The sequence below is a fragment of the Lonchura striata genome, chromosome 5 (assembly GCF_046129695.1).
Source record: "Lonchura striata isolate bLonStr1 chromosome 5, bLonStr1.mat, whole genome shotgun sequence".
Classification (NCBI taxonomy): Eukaryota; Metazoa; Chordata; class Aves; order Passeriformes; family Estrildidae; genus Lonchura; species Lonchura striata.
This window is the reverse complement of record NC_134607.1, coordinates 31,952,770-31,976,743: the sequence shown is the minus strand read 5'-3', so window position 1 is coordinate 31,976,743 and position 23,974 is coordinate 31,952,770. Positions and strand designations below refer to the sequence as shown.

At 37.0% G+C, this 23,974-nt stretch overlaps 1 protein-coding gene across 1 annotated transcript; it reads right to left on the bottom strand.

Moving 5' to 3' along the window:
- Window positions 1–2,522: 2,522 nt before the first annotated feature.
- SLC13A1 (solute carrier family 13 member 1) lies at window positions 2,523–23,974 on the bottom strand. The gene is made up of 15 exons (XM_077783431.1): window positions 23,848–23,974; window positions 21,950–22,078; window positions 21,040–21,176; window positions 16,998–17,185; window positions 16,337–16,394; window positions 16,185–16,251; window positions 15,530–15,693; window positions 12,802–12,921; window positions 11,522–11,620; window positions 11,331–11,432; window positions 5,504–5,607; window positions 4,466–4,575; window positions 3,666–3,827; window positions 2,767–2,904; window positions 2,523–2,666 (listed from the first exon to the last, which is right to left on the bottom strand). Exons 1-15 carry the CDS (start codon window positions 23,944–23,946, stop codon window positions 2,523–2,525), a joined length of 1,821 nt encoding a protein of 606 aa, XP_077639557.1. The 5' UTR covers window positions 23,947–23,974.

Genomic DNA, 23,974 nt, shown 5'->3' with positions numbered 1-23,974 from the left:
AAATAAAATAAACATCTGAAAATCAACTGGCACAAACAGCTTCAGTTTTACTCAAAACTGTATCACTTGTTATGGTCAACAGCTCAAGAGTTCTCTTAACTGGTGCAAAATTGTTCTTCCATGTGGATATGCAACTTGAGAGAATACCAATGTCAAAGCCTGACTTAAAGGAGAAGTGCATTCATGGACATGTAGACCTTCTTTTCATATTCAAGGCTAAGGTTATAACCAATTAGAGCCAATTCTGTTTTGGGAAAATTCATACAAGTCAGGGGCAGCTCAGAAGTAGTTAACAGATTTCCTTTGGCTAAACAACTGTTGCCACCTGATTGAAAGGCTTTGCACATCAGACCTGTGGCGATTAAAAATACCACATCCAGTGGGAGTGGTGAACATAAGGCCACAAAGAGGACTGTCTTACCTTTTTCATGGTTCATGAAAAAGTAAAAAATCTAGTGTTACAAACAGAAAATAATCTATCCCAAATAAAACTGAGAATAATGAGTCCGTTAACCTGAAATTAATGTTTGCTCATTTGTTTAAAGATAAAATATTTCACCGCAAGGTGAGTAAAGCACTGGAGAACATTAGTCAGGGAAATTTTGCATGTTGGGTTTCATGTTGGAGAGTTTCAAGGTGACTAGACAAATCCCTGAGCAACCTGGTCTGATCAGAGTAATAACCTTGCTTTGAGCAAGACTGAATGCTTCTGAGACCCTTCCACTTGAAATACCATGATTCACTGTTTCCACTGCTCTTGAATAATTATGAAATTTCGGACAAAACTGGAAAGTGATACCATGAAGTAAGTAGGAGCACTCTTTGCTGGTCTTCCTCTCTATGCCTTCAGGATCGAAGGCCTGAACAAGCCATGAGCTCCTGCACTGCACATGCTTATGGGAAAATACCCTATGATATAATCCAGGATTTGTATCTTGGATTAGTTACTTGTATCAGCATTTCCCTTGGGTACCTGACTTAATTTAGCCAAGTGTTGTATACCTGTAATGATAATTATTACTACAGGGGATCAATAAGCATTATTTGTGTAGTGGCAGCTCCCTATTGCCCCAGTGATGGTCATAGCCCTATTTTGCCACGGTATAAAAAAATTGTGATAGCAGCCTCCATCAGGCTTAAAAGCCTGGTGTTAATACTTCAATACTTACACAGAATTGTTCATTAAAAAAAAGTGCTTCAATACTTCATTGCAGCTGAACCTGCAACTAATAGCTACAGGTAACAAGATACAAATACAACATTATAAACTGCATTCTGGCATTTCAGAAGTCATGACTGACATCTCTACATATGCATTATCAAAACCAAATGTAAACCATTAATCAAAAACCAACAGCATTTTTTGGTTGTTTCTATTGTTGGGAAAAATGGACACTATCTTTAAAAGACAGATTGATGTTTACGACTATCATATGGATGTCCCAAGGCATGATCCAATCTAAATACACGCAGCTTTCATTCAGACTACATGCTCTTTACAAATGATCACAGATCTTCACAAGTAAAGCTATAGTCTTTATGATGAAAAATGTGTAACAACCAAATAGAACATCGTTATTTGTAGGTATCTTTGAACTCCAACTTACATGCTGACCACATTGCACTGTCTTGTGTTTAGAACATTACAATATTAACATAGTCTAGTAACCTTAAACTGCCACCTGTCCTGCAGATATCGTGACTCTCCTGGTGAAGATTCACTTGGTTCACAGATTGACTGTTAAATCTTCAGAACTGTCTTATGGTTTCACTCCCCAAGGAGATACATCTGCTTTTAGCAGCGAGGTATGATGATAATTTAGTCTCCATTTGCACAGATAAACTCAGATCAATCAACATATGTCTATCCTGAGAAATTTTTTTTTTCTTTTACAAGAGCAACAACATATTTTAGCAAGGTCCTGAGAGGACGTAGGCTAAGCATGCTTATGTATGCACTCTCCTTCCAGGTTACAAGGTGCTTAATATATAAAGTGCTGTGTAAGTGGCCATGCTGCTCTTCTCCATTTTTTGTGCATTTTTAACTGGTCTGTAAACTATGGGTTCAAGACAGTCCCCTCCCTGATCTTATGTTTGTGATCAACACTGTTTCAAACAGAGCTTGAATCTAGAAAACAGAACACCAACATGCTATCTGACAACCCCCAAATAATTAATAACAAGGATTTGTATTTGAAATAATAAAATCAAAATTTCATTATTCTGCTACCCTGAGAATGGGGGCAAATTGCCCGTGATAATGGCTATGCACATTTATTTTTTCCTTCATAACATGAAGATATAAAAATTCAGACTAGCTGAACTAGATTTGAAACCTGATCTAACTATGATCTTTAGAAAGTCTAGCACTCTTCCTGATTAGACTCTCAGACTGGATCATCAGTTTCTAGGACTGTGAAATACAGTAGCATTTATAGTAATGTAGAGCCTTATCATTGTGGTGACTGTAAGCATTTTAAGTGACTCACCACATGTGAGAAAAAAAAAAGGAAACTTTTTTTTTACAGTCCAGTGCCATTTGTAGATGGAACGTTGAGTGCCCAACTTGGGTAAGTGTAGAGATCAAATATAGGCACTATCCATGTCATAATCCCAAGCATAACTACAGCAACTCCAATGATGTTAATGCCCAAGCCAGCTTTCACCTAAAGAAGAGGAAAAAGAAAGAAGAAACATGCATCAAGACAATGAAGAAAACTTTTTAAGTGCCAAAAATTTCCTTTAGAACTTTTGCTTAAAACTCACCATGTCCATGACAGTTAAATGACCATATGAAAACACAATTGCATTGGCTGGGTTTGCTACAGGAAGCAGGAATGCAAAGGAAGTACACAAGGTAGCAGGTATCAAAATGAAAAGTGGGTTCACGTGAATGGCTTCAGCCTACCAAAAAATGAAAGAGAGTACAGCTGTCAAGGGATGCATTTGCCAAATTAAATATAGAAATACAAACTTGCTATATAAACACCAGTGAAATGTGAATAGAACTGCAAGTTTAAACAATGAGAAAATATCTTTTATGGTAAATAATTTTTAAGAATATTGCACAGGCACAAAAAGCAAAAAACAGCAAGAAAGATGATAAAGCTGAATTTGTATATAATACATTATTGATGATCCAGATGAAGGGATCATGTGTACCCTCAGTAAAGTTGTGAATGGCACCACAGTGGAGGGGGTGTTGATCTGCTGGAGAGTAGGGAGGCTCTGCAGAGGGATCTGGACAGGCTGGATGGATAAGCTTTAACAAGACTAAATGCTAGGTCCTGCCCCAGGGTCACAACAATTGGGGCTTTTGCTTTCCCTGTTAGATTTTCTTTATATGAGCCCATGAGTTTTCTAGCTTTTCCCCTTCTAATTCTGTCCAGGACACTCTGGTGCGGGCGTGAGTGAGCGGCTGCCTGTGGCTTGATCATCATCTGGATTTAAATCATCAAATGAACTTTTATCTAATGTTATTGATTTTTCTGCATCTTTTGTTACAAACACCTATAGCAACCAAATAACCAATGCACAATACAGGACAGCAAAAAACCTGCATGAAGTATTTTTTGGAGACTTTTTAAAACTGCTTATTTGAACAGCTGCATTGTTACATAGATGATAGAGTAGATTCTGATTAAAAATAAACTTGTTATACTCACCAAAGGAGATAGTATGGGCAGAAAGATTGTAATGGTAGCTGGATTACTGGCTACCTCTGTTACTGAAGTGACAATAAGGCAGGATATCAGGATAATCAGCCACAAGGGTAATGATCCTAGAGGGGTCAATTTACTTGCTACCCACTCAGAAAGTCTTGAAACCTGCATAAGGAATGTGAGAACATGATTGTGCTTAGCAAGTCAATGAAAGGAAAATTTTAAAAATTGACTTATCTGCTAATAGTGAAGTATTTAGGTAAAAGAGAAAAATCTGAAATGTTTTCCATATTTCTACCATATGTTTTTAAGACCATTTTCTAATTCAATGGTTCCCTATAGGAGCCCATGTAAACTATATTCCATTTATCTATATTTGCATTTCTGAGATGGTTAGAGGAGTCTTAATCAGAAAATGGCAATATAAGTATATTAGGCTTCATAACCAGAGTCTAGGTCCAAAGCTGCTTCATTTACTGAAGTAGCCAACAAGTTCCACATGGGAATTATCTCAGTGACATTAAGGCTTTGGAACCAGTGTGTCTTCACAACTCTTGCCCTCATCAAATCTAAGTTAAATAAGAAAGAGTAGTTGTCACTGTGCACAGTCTTGGAAAACATAGGAAACTTTTTTCTCTAAACCTGCTTTCTGAACATCTTGAATATTCATCACATTTATCCTGTTCAATATTGCTACAGAATAACTTGCTAAAACAAGAGAATAACTGTGAATTCACTGCATGTCTGAATCTCTCTTGATTGGGTCACATCATTTGTTCAGTATCTTCTATAAATTGCATTACCTCGCAGCCGTCTGCCAGTGCAAACCCGCCACCAACAAGAATAGCTATTTCCCAGGGCATGCATGACTGAAATTCCTTCCAAGTAATCAGTGGAATGTAACCAAAAACAGCTAGAGAAAAAGAATAAAATAAAAAAATATATCTAGCCCCCCCCACCAAGACTTAAAAACATATTGACAAGCTCTTGAAATAATCTCCCTGAGGAAGTATTTGGGAAAAATTCAAAGAGAAAAACTCATCATTGTAATATGAACAAGTTTGTAACATGTTCAAGGTTTCAAGGTTTCTCTGGCAGAAACATGCTGCACTTACTGGGAGAGATTTTTAACTGGGGAAAACTGTCATGACTTGGAGACATTAGAGCTGTGATGCTTTCCACCAGTGGGGCATTGGCCCCTTTCCCCTCCTTCCCTACGTGGAAGACAGCTGTGGGATATCAATGAGTTTTGTTTACTCAGTAAAATGGTGCTATTCAGACAGATTACTGAGCAAATGCTGTTTCACTTAGACTCATTTAGATTCTGACCTTCCATTCTCTGTGAACCCCTAGATCCCATTGTTTTCAGCAGCACGATTGAATGCATAAAGAGGATAAGCCAGAGGTGTACTTTAAACAAGAATTCCATTTTGAAGTGGAAAAATTCCATGATAATGAATTAATGTACAATTTTGGATTTTATAGGGTACCCTAATCACGCAGTATCATTTTCAAAACATAAGCCTAGCCCTGCTCTATGCAGCCCATTTCAAAGCCCATTGCAGTCAAAGGAAAGGTGGCATCCACTGGTGTCCATGGGCTGCAGGCAGCAGCTTCCTGCACAGCACTAGCTCCTGCTGCTCACATTGTGTAATTATTGGCACTGACTTCCAGGCCAGGGATGCTTTACACCCCAGTGCTTTATACCCTCTATTAAGACTTCAGCTTGTTAACACTTGTTAGTATTTAACAACATTCCTCTAACCAGTGCAATAAATTATATGTACAGTAGCATCTTAGATACCTTGTTGTAGTAAAATTGACATCAAAATATACTCAACTGTTTTCTCCATTTGATGTCCTAAGCAATGTTTTTGCTGGGATAATAAAGAACAGGAGCCCTATCACCAAGGCAGCTGTTGAATCTGTAACATAGCTTTTATACCTAAGGAGAAGTCAACAAGAAAAAAAACCACATAAATATATATAGTCAGGAGAAGGAGGGGAGGAGAGACGAAGAGGATAGAGTAGCAGGAAAGTCCAAAGTCTGCTGTGGACTGACCATAACCCTCTCTTCCTCATCCCTTGCACCATCAGGTGTGGTGGAAAGAGGTAAGGGAGTAAGGAATCAGGTTGAGCATGGAAAAAAGAGGATGAGGGGAAAGTGTTTTAGTTTTTGTCTTGGTTTCTCACAGTCCAATTCTATTTTTAATTTGCAGTTAAATTAATTTCTCACGTAGCAAATCTGCCCATAATGGTAACTGATAAGCAATCATTATCTCTGTCTTTATCCTGACCCACTGGCTTTTTGACCTTATTTTCTCCCCTGTCCTGTTAAGGAGAGGCAGTGACAAAGTGGCTGGGTGGGTATCTGGCAGACAGTCAAGGTCAGTTACTTACATCTATAGAAATGTTTAGTGCAGGCCCTATAAATTCATAAATAAACATCTTGAGTAAGTATGTATTATTTTGCCACACAGAAATAAGCTGGTGGAGGGGGATATTCAGAAGTAGCTGGTGCTTAAATAACTAGCTTTTACAGTTTAACGATAAAATTAATCATTTCAATATGCTCTGCAATACATTCCGTTTAAGAGGCCTTAAGGAGCACAGTGCATACCCACAAAAGGCTTTTTCTAGCTGAGGAAAGGCAGCAGAACTTCATAATCATCCTCCTATGGCCATTACTACTAGGTTCATAGTTTCAAGGGTCATGTTTGTTTTGGTCATTTCCAGTGCCTAAGAACTGTTTACACTACCTCTTTCTTAAACTGCTTCAATATCCTTCTAACTTATAAAAAGTACCCCCAAGATCAGGCAAGGTTCCAAGCTGAGCTATAAGGCCATTTTAACACATCCAAGTCTGTTACTCAATGTTAGCTGGTGACATATCGCAGTCTGTCTTATTTCAGTCAAGATGGTCATTAAAATGAATTGAAATTTTACTGAAGAAAGCTAAGCAAACATTTTCTTAACCTAGTTATTTTTTTCTATTTTCTGCAAGTTCTTCTGTATGATTTTTTTGAACCAATACACCAATATATTTGTTCTCTCAACCTCAGACCATATGCTTTCTAAATATTCAGCTACAGTAGGTCCAATAATAGCTTCCCATCAGATCTTTCCAGCAGCTTAATGTTCTGTAGTGAACCAGAGCTTTTCACTGAAAGCCAAGAACAATTCTCTCAGTTATATGCTACAAATATCTAATCCTTTGCTCTGTCAGGTGAAATTCAAACAAAACCTCAATACGCATACTTGACTTACACAAAACCCAGCATAATTTTAGCTAACACAGTCACAAAATGAAGATGTCGTAGAAGCTGAAGTGATTCTCTAATATTTTCTGTCTCCTGCTTCCTAGTCTCTGCCTGCATAGAAAATACATTTTGAAAAAAAGTTACTATATTTTTCTGGTTTCTTAAGGCAGGAGGTTCTGCCTGTATATCATCTTTAGCCTAGGACCAGATGCACCAGGTCTAGAGATACAAAATCTCTTTCTCTTGGATCCTATCCTACATTCTTTTAAGGCTTGCTAGAAGTTTTGAAGGAAAGTGAGATCTAGATACAGAAACAATCCATGCTGTCACTTTCCTGTAGGCAGCTCCATTTTCACATAATGGTTGAGTTTGAAAGGGGCCTCAGGAGGTTGTCTGGGCCAGCCCGTTCTGCTCCAGCAGAGTCACTCAGATCCAGCTGCCCAGGACTATGTTCAGATAGTGTTTTAATATCTCCAAGGATGAAAAATCAAAAACCTCTCTGGGGCGCCATCACAGGTAGAAAACATCTCCTGATATTCAGGAGGCAACCTGTAAGTTTCATTTTGTGCCCATTGTCTCTCATCCTGTCACTGAGCCCCATTAAGAAGAGCCTGATTTTCCTCTTTGCTCCCTCCTATGTAGTTTTAAACATTGTCAAGGTGACCCTGCAGCCCCCTTCCTGCAGGGATTGTTCCTCCCCAAGTGCAGGACTTTGCACTTACTCTAGTTCAATTAGAGAGTGCAACTTCTTGCTCATAGACTTAGTGATCTTGATGCAAAACACCATTCTCAAAAAACCTGCTTGGGACACACACAACATGCTACCACCAGTCAAACTATTATGAGGACACACACATGATGCCATTCCAAACAGAAGCTTTTCAATCATGATCAAATTTTGAGATAAACATGTAAGAGTTGCAATACAACATCTACCTTATAAGATTGCAAATCTGATTGTGCTGTAAAGAAGCAAAAAAACCTGTTGATTCAAGAGATCTCACAATGACTCCAGCTGAGATCATTGTAGAGAACATGGCTGTGGACAAAAATACATTGTGATCTTGTATTAAAAGTAAAGAAAGGATTAAATAATGAAGAAAAAGATACAGTACATCCAGGCAATAATCTGAGGAAGAGTGAGGGAAACCTACCTTGCCTACATCAGCTGTAATCAGCTGCAGTTCAGTGTTGAACTTTCTTATGAGGCTCATAAACCCAAAGGCCAAAGGCCAACCTGGAACTCATCTAATTGAAGCTAATATCTGACAGCCTGGAATCAGACCAGGACATAGAAGGAAACTGCTGTAGCAAAAATGATGGGTGATCTTGTGTTGTCAACAAACAGGGAGGAAACAGGCATTTTTACCCTGTGCTGCTCTCTGTAGTGTTATACAATATTTATTAAAACATCCTGCTGTCTGCTCACAGAAGGAGGTAGTAGGTGCAGGGCAGAACAGCAAAGGAAGGATTAGTCTTTAATAAATACACCTTTTTTTTTCTTTTTTTTTTTTTTTTTTTTTTAGAAAAATGAACTGGTAGAGGTAATGTATTTTTGAAAGGCATCTAATAAAGCTGGAAATAATGGGCTCTACTCAATACTGCTACAGCAGAAATGTGGATTAAAAACTGACTGACAGCACAAAATGTAGCTCTAAAGAAGTATGAAGGTAGCATAAATAAATAGTGGTATTTCTGCTGGGATTTCAAAAATATCAGTGTTTGCATATTAAAGGGGTACTCAGGAATGTGACAATGCACACAAGGGTATGAGAACATGAACACAGGTGGTGACAATGATGGGAAATTTTGTTTGAAATACAGATTAAGCATTTAATTTTTTACATCAAGCAAAGGTTTTAAGGTGATAGAATCACAAGATATATATATTTTTAAAGCACAGAAGAGTTTTTTTAATCCAACATAGAAAGACAAAAATAGATATCTGGAAGCATATTCAGACAGAAAGCAATACGTTAGTTTGTCTTTTTCAATTTGACAATAGACATGATTATCAAGGAAATTAGCAAATTCCAAAACCTGAGGAACCTGGGCTTTGCCACCCTAGCATCAAGCCTGGTTTCTTTCTGGAAATTCAGGTTCTGATAAAGTAAATTCCTACTAGGTTTAACACACATAGCAGTGTAACTCTTTTGATCTTCAGCATGTTAGAATAAAGGATTGGACAGCCCTTTCTGGTTTAAGACCACAAGGGTGGTACAATTCCCACCTAATAGGACACACTCACTAGTCTTGGAGCAACATTGTGGCTTTTCATAAGGTAAAAGCTCTTTTCAGGTGGCAGAACTTCCCTTAGGCCTTCTTGATACTGTGGGATAAAACTCTGATAGAGATAAAAATCTGATAGTAAGTGCTATCAGATTTCTGTAAGGGTGGGGAATATCTCCTTATAGTTGTTTCCTGTACCATAAACTTTAAGAAGTTGTGCACATCCCTATCTCTGTACTTAAGTCCAAAACACAGCAATTTTATATGTAGAGGCTTTAGGGAACAGGTGTGTAAGAGATGTAACTGCAATTCAGTGCACTACTACAAGCCTCTTGGACATCACAGTGACCGCAATGCAGTTTCTAAGACCTGAGGGTTTTTTCCTCTCAGATTTCTTTGTTACTGCTCTTGTTTGGTTTGGGTTTTATTTCTAAGAATATGCCTCGCTCACAGCTCTACCAGTGCTGACCCTATGCCCCACTCCTTTATTTTCACTAAGAAGTTTTTTTTTTTCTGAGAAAGTATTAACCTAATTTACTGGTTTTATGCCTGTTAATAGAATCAATTGATAAATTAAAGCTATCTAGAAATAGTCAACGTATGAATAGTAAGAAATGCTTTCTTTCCTCTTAAAGTGAATAAGGAAAGCTTTGTTTCTCTTCAGGTTACCTCATCCAAATTACAAAATAATTCGGCCTAATGTGATATGACACACACTTGCAGTTCCTTCCAAGGGCAACATTAGAGGGCATCCACAAAGTAACATCCCTGTGCAGAACCTGTAACCCTACTCATTTTTGAGAATGTTCTGTTTTCTCTACCAATTTACAAAATCCTCAGACAATGATAACCAGCTTCAAATAGGAATATGTAGCTCTCTGGATGAAAAAGAGTCATTTGAACCCTAAGTCCCATATTTGAAAGGTTGTTTACAGTGCCTGTATTTCAGTTTAATATGTACCTCATTAAACAATGCTGGGGGAGCGCTGAGTGTTCATAGGAAACAGGAAGAGAAGTCAACTCAGCCTGATTGCTTAGCTAGCTGGTTGTTTAATTAGGTCACCACTCCAAAACCCTTTCAAGAGTAAAAGGTTTCATATGAGACAGTGATCATCAGCTCTGCTGTTGTTATAAGGGAAAAACAAGTGTTCTTCAATTTTTTCCTGATGATTAAAACTAAATAATTTTTAAACAATCTTAGTTTTAATACACTTTTTAATGGTATTTTGTGTAAAATAATTTTGTGATACACTTTAAATCTTTGAAGTGCTACAATTATTTCTTGTGACACTCCCTCCCAGACTTGCTGGAAGAGCACTGGGAAGGTGTGTAGGTGGTGGAAATATACTTAAAGAGAGAAGGCATGAGGTATGTGTGTTCACATGTCATTTATCACAAACACACAGGAAAACAAAATGGAAGATTACCCTTCTAGTCTAGAACGGGCCTTTGGATTACCCAGTAATAAAAGTTAGACCCATAACGACCTAAATAGCATTAAGTCCCACTTGTTCCAATCCTGCAACTACTTCCCACCACTCCAGAGCAAAACTTGAAAATTTATCACAGAAAAACAGAACTGAAATTACAGTAATTGCAGCAAGAGAAAAGGCAATATCACGGTAATATAAGGTCCTGTAAGACTGATTGATTACTTAGGGAAAGAAATCCCGGTGATCCTGGAAAAGTTGCAGCAGAAGTCAAAAAAGCCCCTATAACAGTTCTTGACTTTTTGGTGTTCAGTTGAACTATGACTTTAAGGGAGCTATGCATGAACAGACAGTAATTTGTATCATTAAGCCCAGCTCTCAAAGCAGGGGATGCTGGCCTGCATGCATTTAAGTGTGCTGTTACTAAGGGCAGTAGATCAAAAAATTCTAACCAGATTTATTCTTTGAATTTCACATTTGATGAGGAAGTAGGGTACTTTGGCATCAATTGTTATGCATTTTCCATCACCATATTAAGCCAAAAATCTAGTAATAATCCCTCTTAGGAGGCACTTTATTTTAGCCTATAACATGTTTTACACATTTCAGCTATACACTACAAAGGTTTGCAATAAGTTTGGCCTGGGATATTTCTGAAATATTGAAAGTATTTTAATTTTTGAAAAAAAGAAGGTATGTAGTTAAGTGACAGTAAAGTATTTGTTGGTTTATCAAAAGAGATCACTTACTTTGGGAAAAGTGAAGACCATCCTGGGATGAAGCCAGGATCTCTGGTGAACCACAGGAGGGTCATTAGAATGAACAGGACAAGTGTAACAGTTTCTGGGTAGCTATAGCAGAAGTAGAATGAATTATAAGTATTCCTGAATTGACATTTAGATTTACCTGCTCTTGTTTGCAGATTTATAGTTTGAAATACCTAATTGGTCCAAGTTTCTTGTACTCCTCCTGAATCACCTGTGATGAGGCCTCTTCTCTAGCTGTTTTCTTCTTGCCACACTTAAACATGTTTTTTAAACTGGAATGTAAAGCAGCAATGTTGAATGATGAGATAATAGTGTATACAGAAAAAAATGTCCAACCTTTCCAGTTACCAATAGCATTTGACAAATGTAAATTTGTCACTTTACAATGCAGTATCTCCCATTTAGTTATCACACAGCAAACTGTAATTAATTGGAGCATACTGGAATTAATTGACAATGCCTAGTGGGAGACCGACAGAGGCAGCAACAAAGTGTGTTCTGTTGTTGACCAGCTCATTTAGCCAGGAAGGATGAAACTTTAAACATGTGAACAAATTGAAATAATCATATATATAACTCTCTTTAAATCTATGGCTTTGCTTTACTTTGTTTTTTGTATGAAAAGGTTTTTATCACATGAGTTGCTTACATATTGATCAGCAGGGTATTTGCTACAAGCCAGGTTTTCATTCTTGGATAAGTCTCTTACACAATATTGAAAAGAACATTATCAAAACAATCACAAAAAATGAAACAATAAATGTTCACATATAGAGTGGTAAGCATGGGAGGATTCTGTCTCACTTTTCATGTCTTGCACCACAAGTAGCCAGGTAATTTTGGAAGATTGGGTCCCACCTATCTCTCCAGATGTTAGTGAACACATGGAGAAAAAGGCTTTGAAGAATCATCCCAAAAGATGCAAAAGATGTATTATCCTCTCCAAAACCATAAAAGCCCAAGCTGTGTGGAGAAACAGAAACCCTACCATACCACCACATATAAATTTAGGATATGCAGGAGTTTTTTACCTCACATTTATAAATACAGCCATCCAGTTTATAACAGACATTGTTCAAGTATTTAAACCAATGCCTCACTCCAATAAAGGATGTATTCCTATGACACTTCCAGTAAAAAAAAAATGTATATGATTTCAGTATTCTTTTGTCTTGCACACATGCACTGATTAATGAAGATGTGTGTATACTATAATGGAGGGAGTCCATTTGTGGGATGGACTTTTCACACTGGGCTGAATAGTCCAGGATTCTTATTTTAGAAAATTCTTGCTCATCTGGAGATTGAGTCATACTAATCAAGGTCACAAAATCTCTGCTGCTGCATTTTCTTCCTATTGAGCCTATTAAACTAAGATGCAATATTTATTCCTGGTACCAATCATCTTTTATATCAATAACCTTTAGTTTTATTGATTATACCATTCACTTACTCAAACCCAAGGAAAAGCCACTGTAGCCAGAGCCAGGAGAGCAGCAGAATAATAACTGCAATAGGGATGGAAAGGATAAACCAGGATCCAAAATTGATGCACTGGCAACCTGGGTAGCGTCTGGATAAAAGCAAAAAAATTTAATTCACCTTTGCAAAGGAATGAAGACTTGTGAGAATTACCAGAAAGTGCTTCTATGGGAGAATATTTCTGTCTGGCATCAGACTTCAGCATGAGGTGGTTTGTGGAATCCTCTTGCCTCACCCTCCCATCCTCTCTCTGGTCATGACCACCATAGGAACCAGCTGTGCCAGTTGTTTGGGCAATGGATCAGCAACAGGTCTGGGGATATGACACATGCTGAGGTGTGTCTGAATTGAGTTCAGTAAGCAAGGGAGGGCCATGCACAGCCTAAGGGCAGTTATGACTATAAACAGAACTTGAGAGAAAGGAGTTTTTGAGATGAGACTTTGGCACAAGAAAATACACTCAAATGAAAAAGCTCCAATGAATATAGAAGACAACAGTGCAAGCAAGGCTGAAACTTGTATTGTTTAGACTTCCATAAGTGATTCAAAACTGATCAAAATCAAAATTATTATTACTAATTTCCATAAAAGTTCTTTGGCCAGGTGGATGATGTCTCCACTCACCTTGTCTCTTTGAGGCTGTCTCAATCTACTGTTTGTAAATGTGGGTCATTCAAGCAGAGATCTCCTTTCCAAGTGCATTTAAGAAAGGGGAAGGGCTTTGTAAAGAAAGAAAATTGCTTTACTGCTCAACAGTAAAGCAAAGAAATTGCTTTACTGTTGAATTTAATTGATGCCAGATAGGCAAAAAAGGCAGAGTAAAACCAGCCTGTTTTCCAATTTACTTTATGAACAGAAGTTACTCTTTGAGATCTTCCAGCTCTACTGAAAGAGCTTTTAATGCTAGAAGTGAGAAAATTCAAATCTCCTTGAGCAGCTTTCCTTCTTGATGCAAAAATCAGATGGAAGGGAAATAAAAATGTCCAGACAGAGGACATCCTAATGACTATTTCCAATTATCAGCCAATCTTTTGTATTTCAGGTCTTGCTAGAAAGAAAATACTTTTGCTGATTTCATAGCATTTTGAGGCTTTAAGTGCTTATTATAAATGCTCTCTGAAGTACTGTGCAAATTTTAGGTTTGATCTAGATTTACTATGATGCTTATATATATTGCAAATAAAGTGCTAGCAGGCACCAAACCTACACCCCTGTCCTTTTCTAGGGTGATGCTCTAAGTTGCAATTGTACGTAATGATGGGACAATGAAACTCTCAATATAACAATACAGAATATATAAAGCATTGTGCTGTTACAGAATTTATTAATTACATGGCTATGTACCTTTTATTACATGGTTAGCCACATCAAATTTTGAATGCAAAAATTTGAAGATAAGAAAGAACTGAAAGCAGTGTAGCATTGATCTAACATTTCATCACTTGCTAAAGTGTGTATGATCTTTCCTGAATTATGTGTGATATCTTATTGAGCAACAAAACAAGCTCTTAAAAACTTTATACTAAGGAGTCAATTACATCACAAAATGTTAGTTTATTGTGGTCAGGTTCTACAATAATTTTGTATAGAGATAATATTTGTGTATTTCTAGTAATCTGAATATTGAAGTTAGGTACTCTTCATCTCCAGAGCAAATATTCCTCAGGTAGAATGGATGATCAGTTTAAATGTTTTTTAAAAACAATCTATTACATTGTTCTGGTTGGATTATGTGCTATTGTTGGATTATCTACTACAGGTCTTGCCTGAAGCAAGGATGGACAGGACACACTGATTTATTTTCTAGACCTATTTCCTCTGGAAAACGAACAAGTGTGATTGATTTTAACAATCCTCTTTCTACAGTGATTTAGTGTCAATAACAGTAAACTCTTTGCAGGCAAACTACAAATGCTATCAATAACTGGTCTTCGACAATTTTGTCATGTGCAATACAAACCAGTGGATGGAGGACAAAAAAGGATTTTGCTTTATTTTATTTCAGAATTCAAGTAGAACTATTATTACTGGCAATGGTAATTTGCAGAAGAAAAAAAAAATATCAGCAAGAACTATTGGATTCCAAGGGGTTTGGAATGAAATTTGCCAATTTTCTTTTCAAAGTAGTTCTACTTAAGAAAGAAAATGAATATTGAAAAATGCTTTGGAAAGCTTAAAACATTGTTCCATTGAATGCAGAGTTTCAGACTGCTTTGAAATTATTTGCTTTTTTGTTGATTAGTGGACCCAGATTTCTCATTTCCACAGTGCTTAGCCTCTTGAAAGTCTCCTGATGCTCTTTGCTAAGCTGATTAAACTTATTTCCTGCTGTAATTAGAAATTAGTAACAGATCTTTAGATAGTGCTTGTTCTATTCATGCCAAGCATTGCTTTTTTCTAAGAAAAATATTCTTTTGCATGTAGGTACTGAAATAGCAAAGTGCTACTTAACCAAACAATGGTCATCTTGTTGCATGAGTTGGCAGATCACTTCTAGACTTTCCCCATGTAAGGCAAATACAAACGTGCAATTTTGTTTTATCTCAGTAAAAAAAAATTAAGAAAAGAAATAGAATCAAATAAATCAAATCAAAGGGCAAGGTTTCTAAAGTGTTTTAGGGGGGCCATGTGAGAGCTAGAGAAAGCAATTTAAACTTCTGGACTAAGAAGAATAAAAATAATATAATATAGTCTCTTACGAATTGAAGTGCTCAGTAAAAATCAGATTAGTCGATGTTCCTGTGATTGTGGTCAGTCCTCCAATGGTAGCAGAATAAGCCACACATAAACACATCACTTTGAAAATCCCACTGTATTTGTCCTTTCTGCTTTTTCTCTCTGCTTCAGCAGGTGGAAGGTTCTGCTTAGAAAATATACACCAATTAATGTATAAGAAGGGCTCATCATCAGGCACAGAAATAGAATTTGCAGATATCTCAGAAGAGCCAGACAATTTACTGGCAATATAGCTGTCTGCAGTGTGGCTTGGTTCGCAGTTACACTGATAATTCAATTATTCATGTAAAGAAAAAGGAAGCAGAGTAAAATCCTGAAGTCCCTTCCCTGATCTTAGTTTTTACAGAACTGTCTCTGTATAGACTGATACATACACAACACACCTAATATATAGAGTTTGTGCTCTGGTGAGGTTGCTTTAACTCATGTAAAATGGAGGACAAAACTAGTAATGAAATAGCTATATAAGTAAAGTATGTACATGTGTCTGACTATAGGTATATTTCTTATTCACATGTAACCAACTTCTTTGCAACTTGTGCCATTTGAGATGTGACACAGAAGGGAGATTTAGGTTAAAATAAGTTTCACTGCATAATAAAAAGACACTTTAGGTACCTGATCATTTCCTTTTTCATTTTCCTTTTCAATTGTGCATACAGTACTACACACATTGTTGTTATATCTGGAAAAACAAAGGCATGTATTGTAACAAACAGTCTGTTTAGATGGATTCTTAGAATAGAATTAACTAAATTAATAACAATTACCCATTAACTTGTTTTTCTTTCTCTTTCCAATCTGGGTTTTCATATTCTCCTACATTTTCTGTAAGACAGTGATACAAAGATAGAAAAGCATTTAAGGGAGTAGAACTGGAAAGGCTCCATCAAGATGTCTCATTCCATGCACTCACTTCACATTATCCCATCAATACATTTGCAAGTACCAGTCGCAGAAATAGTTGATTTATGCCCTACTCCTTCATGACTCTTCAGAATCTGAATCTTCTCATGAGGAGAAATATTCCTAAATTACAATCTAACTGTGAAGGTAATCAGTTTAGATTCAGTTGTTCTTCCAAAATCTTCCCTACAGTTTAAAGAGCTCCTTTCCTGTGCTAACATTTAAGCCTTAGCATATCTATAACCTGGAGTCGTATTTCATTCCAGCCACCTTACAAGGCTGATAAGAGAGGCTGATAAACCACCCCCTTCCTATCTCCCCTCCTCTCATCCAGCTGCCACCTTCTGCACCTATTAAGTTTTAATTAATCTTTGTGATCATGAGAAAGCTGACACACAGTATTCCAAGAGAAGTCTCACAGGGAAGCAGGAGGTGATGCCAGTACTTCTCTGGCATTTAAGTGTACTTGCAGTGTTCCTTACTGCCCAGTGAGGGTGCAAAGGCAGAGCAGCAGCGTGTGCCTACCGTCCAGCTCCAGGGCTGGGTTGATGGAGCCATTGGAGCAGGACATCTCCAGCTCATCGGCTTCTGCTTCAGCTCTGATGATCTGCTGGGCTACAGCTTCAACGATTGGCATCACCATGGCAGCAGCAGAGGTGTTGCTGAGCCACATTGACAAGAAAGCACAGCTAACCATGAAACCCAACATAAGCCTGGAATAGGAGAGAAGAGTCTGTGACTGCTACAGTAACACCTCCTATCTATTTAACATAAATGAGAACTTTGTCAACAGGAAAGTTGAAACACTGAAAATTTAAAAATTATAATTCTGAGAACATTCTTCAATTAAAATTGTCTTGATCTAAGACACTGAAATGATCATATTTTAGAGTTTCAAATATGTTTTAAAGTGAAGCAGAAACAATAATATTTATTTACAGAATTATACTCTATTTGAGCCATCTTTGAAGAAAGGGCACCATGCATGTAACAAATTCAAATGTGAGTTAAAATGGCTACACTGCTGATCTTATTAATCTCATATTGTACAGTCTAGGTCAAAACCCTGGAGTTACCACTTAGACTGCTAAGTTCTCTAGGTATACTGGTTCAGTTGTTATAGGAAGAAATATTAAAAATTCAGTAAGAGATACAAAACTTAGTTCTTATTCAGAGCACCAAGACAAGTATAGGCATTATTTGGGCTTCAATAAATGTCATCTTCAGTATTAAGTGGGAAAGGGAAGTCATTATAATTCCTTAATCTGGTCTTGGCTCAACTTTTTCTGAGTTTACTACAAATATTAATACACTGAATTGCATCAATATCTGAAAATCCAAACATTACATGTCGTATCTGGTGAAGTTGGATTGTAAATTTAGAATACAGGTCACAATGTTGTTTTTAATGCATTTCTTGGAGTTGGAAATGTGAACAGTCCTCTTAACTCCCTGCTCCAAGGTTCTGTTACTGACATTAAACACCTGCCATACATCATCACAGCAAGAGAACCTAGTGGAGGGATGGTGGTGTTGCACATTTCCATCAGAAGACATCTGTGCAATTTGTAAAATTCTTTGCCTTGGTCAGAAGCTTCACAAAAAAGTCAGTTTTACTTAGTACATGAAGCCAATATAGTTAACATATAAAAATCATGTAAACATAATTTGATGATATAAAAATACCATCAAAATGTCTCTTATAGCCTTTCATTTCAGCTGATGGTGAAAACATTTAAAACTGGATTTTTCCCCAATAAGGGAACCTTGTTTTTCCCTGTGCACTTTTAATTACAGAGATGAAATGATCTGTAGACCAGCATGTCACTGACCTGATTCAAGACAAATTGTCATCAGTAGTGTAAAACTCATTAATTTAGGCAGGTTTTGATTAGGTCCTCAGACATAAGCTAGGGAAGAATTGTGTTTCTTATGCAGAAAATACGGATCACAATAAGCACACTGAATATGAATTTTCACACTGTAGAAAAATGCCCTTTTAGTAGGACTTGCAAGAGGATTTAAAAATAAAACAAATTAAGACATTCACTAATGTATTTTAAAACAATTCATCATAAATTTCCAGCATTAGATGGATTGATCATCAGGTTACCATTTGGTACAATTCGGTGGACTCTACTGAGGGACTCGAAAAGTGATTGCAAAATTATAAAATATATCCTATTCTGTTTGGCCCCCATTTTTCTGCATTATTTTCCCTGTGTTACTGTTAAAAAATATTATGTATGGAATGTTGGATAATTATTTCATTATATCCAACTACAAAGTCACTCTTTGTTTTGTAGTGCACAATCAGTATTTTATTACCCTTTCTAGTCCTTGCAGGTTGCATAGACATTCACTTTTCTCATCTAGTCTGCAGATGTTACTGCACAGCTCAAATGACAGAAAACCTTTACACAGAATGACAGAATAATCTGGGCTGTGAAAACCCTTTATGATCATCCAGTCTAACCATAAACATAATTGCCAAGTCCACCACTAAACTATGTTCTTAAGTGCCACATCTACACATCTTCAAATACCTCCAGGGCTGATGACTCAATCCTTCCCTTGGCATCCGGTTCCAATGCCTGACCAACCATTCACTGAAGAATTTTTTCCTATTGTCCAATCTAATCCTCCTCTGGCCCAACTTGAAGCCATTTCCTCTTGTCTTTCACTTTTCACCTGGGAGAAGAGGCTGACCTTCCCTTGGCTACAGCCTCCTTTCAGGGAGCTGTAGATACTGATATGGTCACCCCTGACCCTTGCTTTTTCTCCAGACTGAACAACCCCAGTTTCCTCAGCTGCTCCTCATAAGGCCCTCATGCTTCAGACCCTTCACCAGCTTCACTGGACTTTCATCATCACCTCAATGTATTTCTTGTAGTGAAGGGCTCAGAACTGAACACAGGATTTGAGATGCAGCCTCACTGGTGTCGAGTACTGGGAGACCATCCCTGACCTGATCCTGCTGGCTGCATATTTCTGATACACATCAGTTTCTCCAGAAGAATATATAATGGAAAATCAGAAGTCTCTTGCTATTTTACTTTCACTGCTGCACCCTTTATGAGCTGTAATGCAGAGGTCTCGTGCAGTGATATCTCTGTCCTGGGCTGGGTGGGGCTGCAGCATGCACAGGGTGCGGGCAGCTGAGGAGGGAATGTGCAGAGAGCAGCACCATGCCAGCCACGGGCACAGCTGGTGAGCAGCAGATGCTGAGAGGTGGGTAGATCACCGAGCTACCTTCACTCCTCATTTCATCCTTCAGAGATCATCTCATCACAATCTTATCATCCCTTTGTCATGACCAGGAAATGTGATAGATCTGAAGGATGCTTCCTCAGGGTTACAACTCTGGAGTTGCCTTAGGTATCCTCAGATGCTGGCTTCAGGTTTGACTGTTCACAGCAAGTTCCCCAGCAATGTTCAGCTTAGCACAGCACACCATCCACTTGTGTTCTCCCTTTCAACATTTCAGTGTTCAAAAAAGAAGCCGAAATAAATAAGCCAGCATAGCACAAGAATACAGCTTAAGGTAACGGGAGGCAGTAGAACAATGCAAGGAGAATGTTTTTCCTAACAGAAAGCTACCAGCTATCAAAAGAGGCAGAACTAAATCAAAATACATGTGATATTTAAAATTAGGTCAGTCAAATTGCTGATGAATAGAAATAATCAAGCATTCTTATGAGAATGTTATTAGTTAAATCACTTAAGAGGCATCTTATTTTTTAGACCTGGGGTTTCTGGTTTTCTGACCATTTGCTTCCTTTCTGCTTCCTGGCAAGGTGTCATGAGCTTGATGTATTCTGGGAAGCTAAACATGCTCTATAGATCTTATGAGCATCCCTACTTGTACGCTAACATATGCCTCTGTCAGCCTAAACCTCTTTTGGAAGTTTGTAAAGCAAGGAAAGCAAGATTTTTCACTTCCAAAAATGTATGTTTATAGTAAGTAAGAAGAGTGTGATTTCGTTTACCTTATCACCTCATCCAACTGAGGAAGTGCCTATCCTTTGATTATTTTTTTCATATGTAGACAAAGGAAGACACCTTAAGTAAATGTTAATGTAGCACCTTAAATTATGTTAATGTGTTTTTCCTTCCCCACCACCTGCTTAGTTGCATTATTTGCTTTTTCCCCCTTACTCTGTATTTGAACACTTTTTGTATTTTTGGGAATGTCCAGAATTTTGAAAACACTATTGAAATAAAAAAAAATCAGCAGAGAACAAATTTTGTGTTGTAGGCATTGGGTGGGAATGTTCCAAAGACCATCAAGAAATGGCACCCCTATATTATTTACAAACAAATCATAATTTTTGTTCAGAAGGATCCTTATTTTGAATAGAAGCACTTCAGGGAACTTTCAGTTATAATTTTAGCAAAATATTAAAGTGTCACCTACAAACCATTCATAGCATTTAAAATATCTCCTTTGTTTGAGTAGAAAAGAAAGGCTGGATTTCTACTGTAGAAAAAGAACTAGGCAATTATTTCTGGAATACATAGCTTTGCACAAGTATTATTGTCCTTCAAGACATTGTTTAGCACATACCATGCAGGGTTGACACCCACCAGCATCACCATTTTTAAAGCCACTCTTTTGTGAAGATTCCATTTTTCTATTGACGTTGCCAAACAAATTACTCCAATCAGCAGCAGATGAAAGTCTTTAAAATAAGCAGCTGCTACCTGAAACAAAAATAAAAAAAATAAAAAATTACAAAAATCAAAAAGAAACAAGAAAAATAAACCCATTTTTAAAATTAAATGGTGAATTTCTTTTAGCATTTGGTAATACTATTTTAATTAAAAAAAAATAAGTAAGATGATATTATTAAATAAATAGACTCTTTTTTTCTTAAAATTAAACTATTAAGGTCATTGGTACTGTTAAATTCATTTAACCAAATGATTCAAGAATAAATGCACTAAAGTCCATATGGTTAAAACAAAATAAAAATAAAACTTAGGATAAAACAACCTAAAATCATCAGTCACATCTCACATACTTACTAAATCAGCAGTTCAATATTGTTTTTTTTTACCTTTTTATCTATCCAACAGGTAAAATAACAACTTTAAACATAGACTTAGATTATGATTATCTGTGATTTCATCTCTTTGGCATGAAGGTGTATGGTCAGCAGTTTGCACATGGTGTCATTATTGTGACATTTTGCCTCTGTAATATTAAGGGTATTTCATAACTACCTAGCATTTTCCCATCAACTAGGATCTAAACACTGAGCCACTATCTAGAAGAATTTATTAAAGAAATTATCAAAAAAGTGTTCACAAGTCCTGAAGACAAAGCACGTGAGCAAGTCTTGAGGCAGAAATATTGTGATCAGCACTCAGCAAATCCATGCATTTGGCTGACAGGTTTCAACATTATGTGCTTCATTCTTTGGAGTTTTGATTCCTGATATGCACAGTATAAAACAGAGAATAATAAGGCTTACCTGCTTGGATCCCATTATACCAAACAACGGGAACATAAAGGCAGGGAGCAAAGCTGAAACAGCCAGTGGCAAAGCTTCTGTGAGCCAAAAGATGGCAACTACAAACAGTGTGTATGCACATTCTGCTTCCTAGAATACAAAAGGCACCAATAAAAACATGTGTTGGTCATCCAGGGGGAAAAAAATCACAATTAGTAGATTCCCCACACCTGAAAAAATTAGTAAAAGGATCTGCATTAGGGTAGTTATTGTGTGCTATTGAGAATCCTGCTGAGTTATGAAACACAGTCAGTAAAATAGTGTAGAGAATTTTTTTCTAAGTCATAGTAAAATTATTTAAATTCTATCACTCAGGAACGGTGGGAAAAAAGTCAGCTGCCTATTCCTTCAAGGACAATTAATCATCATCTAGGTCATTCTGGAGCATTCTGAGGCCATGAATTCCTATAAATCAAAACATTTTGCCTCTGTAAGCAAACCTTTAAGACTCCGGGGTACTCACAGTCAATAATTGGTCAAATGTTTTCTCTCCTTAAGTCTTGTCATCAGTATCAATAAGGCAAAAATATAATCTAACAAAAAAGTTATCATACAATACTGACAAGAAACATAGCTGCTGTTTTTCAGGCTTGTGATTTTAGCAATTGTCTTATTTCAACTCCTTAAAACCAGGAGGGTTTTTTCCCCTTTGTTTATCTTTTTTTTTTTTTTTTTCCTCTCAGGAGAATAATTTTCACTACTGTCTGTAAAATGCAGCCCCAGACAAATATAATGAGGTGAATTAAATCTAGTTTCTTCCAAAGTATTAGAAATCTCTTTTGTGTAGCTTTTTATTTATATTTCTGCTTTCAAGGAAAATGGTTTGGAGTTCTTAGTGCCCCTGGTTAGGGTATGAAACTACTCAACAGCAGCAGAGATGATTTGTACTGGGAAAGGAACAGCTTAATGATGTAGCTCCTGGAACCTTTGACTGGAAAACAACAATATTAAACCTAAGTCAGTCAGTTGTGGCTATCATTTCTTTTGGGGAAGAAATTCTGTTATATGTGAAACAAGTTGAAAATATCCATTCACCTAGCAAATGTTCATCTCACTTAAGTCTTATCACATTAAGAATTTCCCATGAGTTTCCTCTCAGAAAGGAAACGGAAATATTGGAACTGTGATGTGAGAGTGTGAAGTCCATTGCCGTGTAACCACCATCTAACTGTGATGCAAAGACTTCTGAACCAAATGTTCACATATTGTCATACATAGTATGTATGAAAACACATCACAGAATTCCATTTCATTCTATATCATTCTGCTGGCATCAGAGCAGTACCAAATAGAGTCACTAATAACATTGTTAGATAGCTGTTTCATCAATGTGGAGTTGTCCTAAGAGTTAGTGAATGCCAGAATTTATTTCAAGTAAAATAAAACTATAGATTTTGCTCTACTTAGGAAACAGAGGGAATTTGTCAGATCACTGAATTCAGTAATTTCCTATCAGATAACATAAAATGTGATGAACTTAAAATCCTTTAGTAAACAAAAAGTAATTGCAGCTCTTTTCCTGACAATTCTTCTCCATTGTCCATCATAAAGAGCTCTTTAAGAGTCCAAAAAATAATAATGAGAATAATATTTGCAATGTAATCCAGATGTTGTTAGAAAACAAATATGTGATTCAGAGCTTCTTGCATTCAGTACAGAATTTTACATTGAAGTGGTCTTCTCTACATTTCTGTGAAAATACACTGAGTTGACAAAAAAATAATCACAATGCAAATATTATTAATTCAAGGTCCTTTCCAACTCAAACTATCTGTGATTCTGTGAATCTGAAAAGGTCTAGGAATCACAATCTTTACATACAGGTGCAAAATAATTATCTCTCCAAGCAGGTCACTTACTTTGGTTTTGATGATAAGTGGAAGTGGAAGTAAAAGCAGTGGAGTGAGGACAATGAGCAGGAACCTTCGGTAAACCAGGAGGTAGCTGAGAATCTTCATGGTTGACGGCTGTTAGATGAACTTTCCT

What these genes read in the sequence shown, in the direction of transcription:
- SLC13A1 (XM_077783431.1), bottom strand. Translation starts at nt 23,946, where the DNA reads ATGAAGATTCTCAGCTACCTCCTGGTTTACCGAAGGTTCCTGCTCATT. An exon ending in GTGGGTGTCAACCCTGCATG is followed by an intron (nt 17,186 to 21,039) that starts GTATGTGCTAAA and finishes CTCCTATTCCAG; the next exon opens with GCTTATGTTGGGTTTCATGG. An exon ending in TTTACTGAGCACTTCAATTC is followed by an intron (nt 12,922 to 15,529) that starts GTAAGAGACTAT and finishes GCTTTTATCCAG; the next exon opens with ACGCTACCCAGGTTGCCAGT.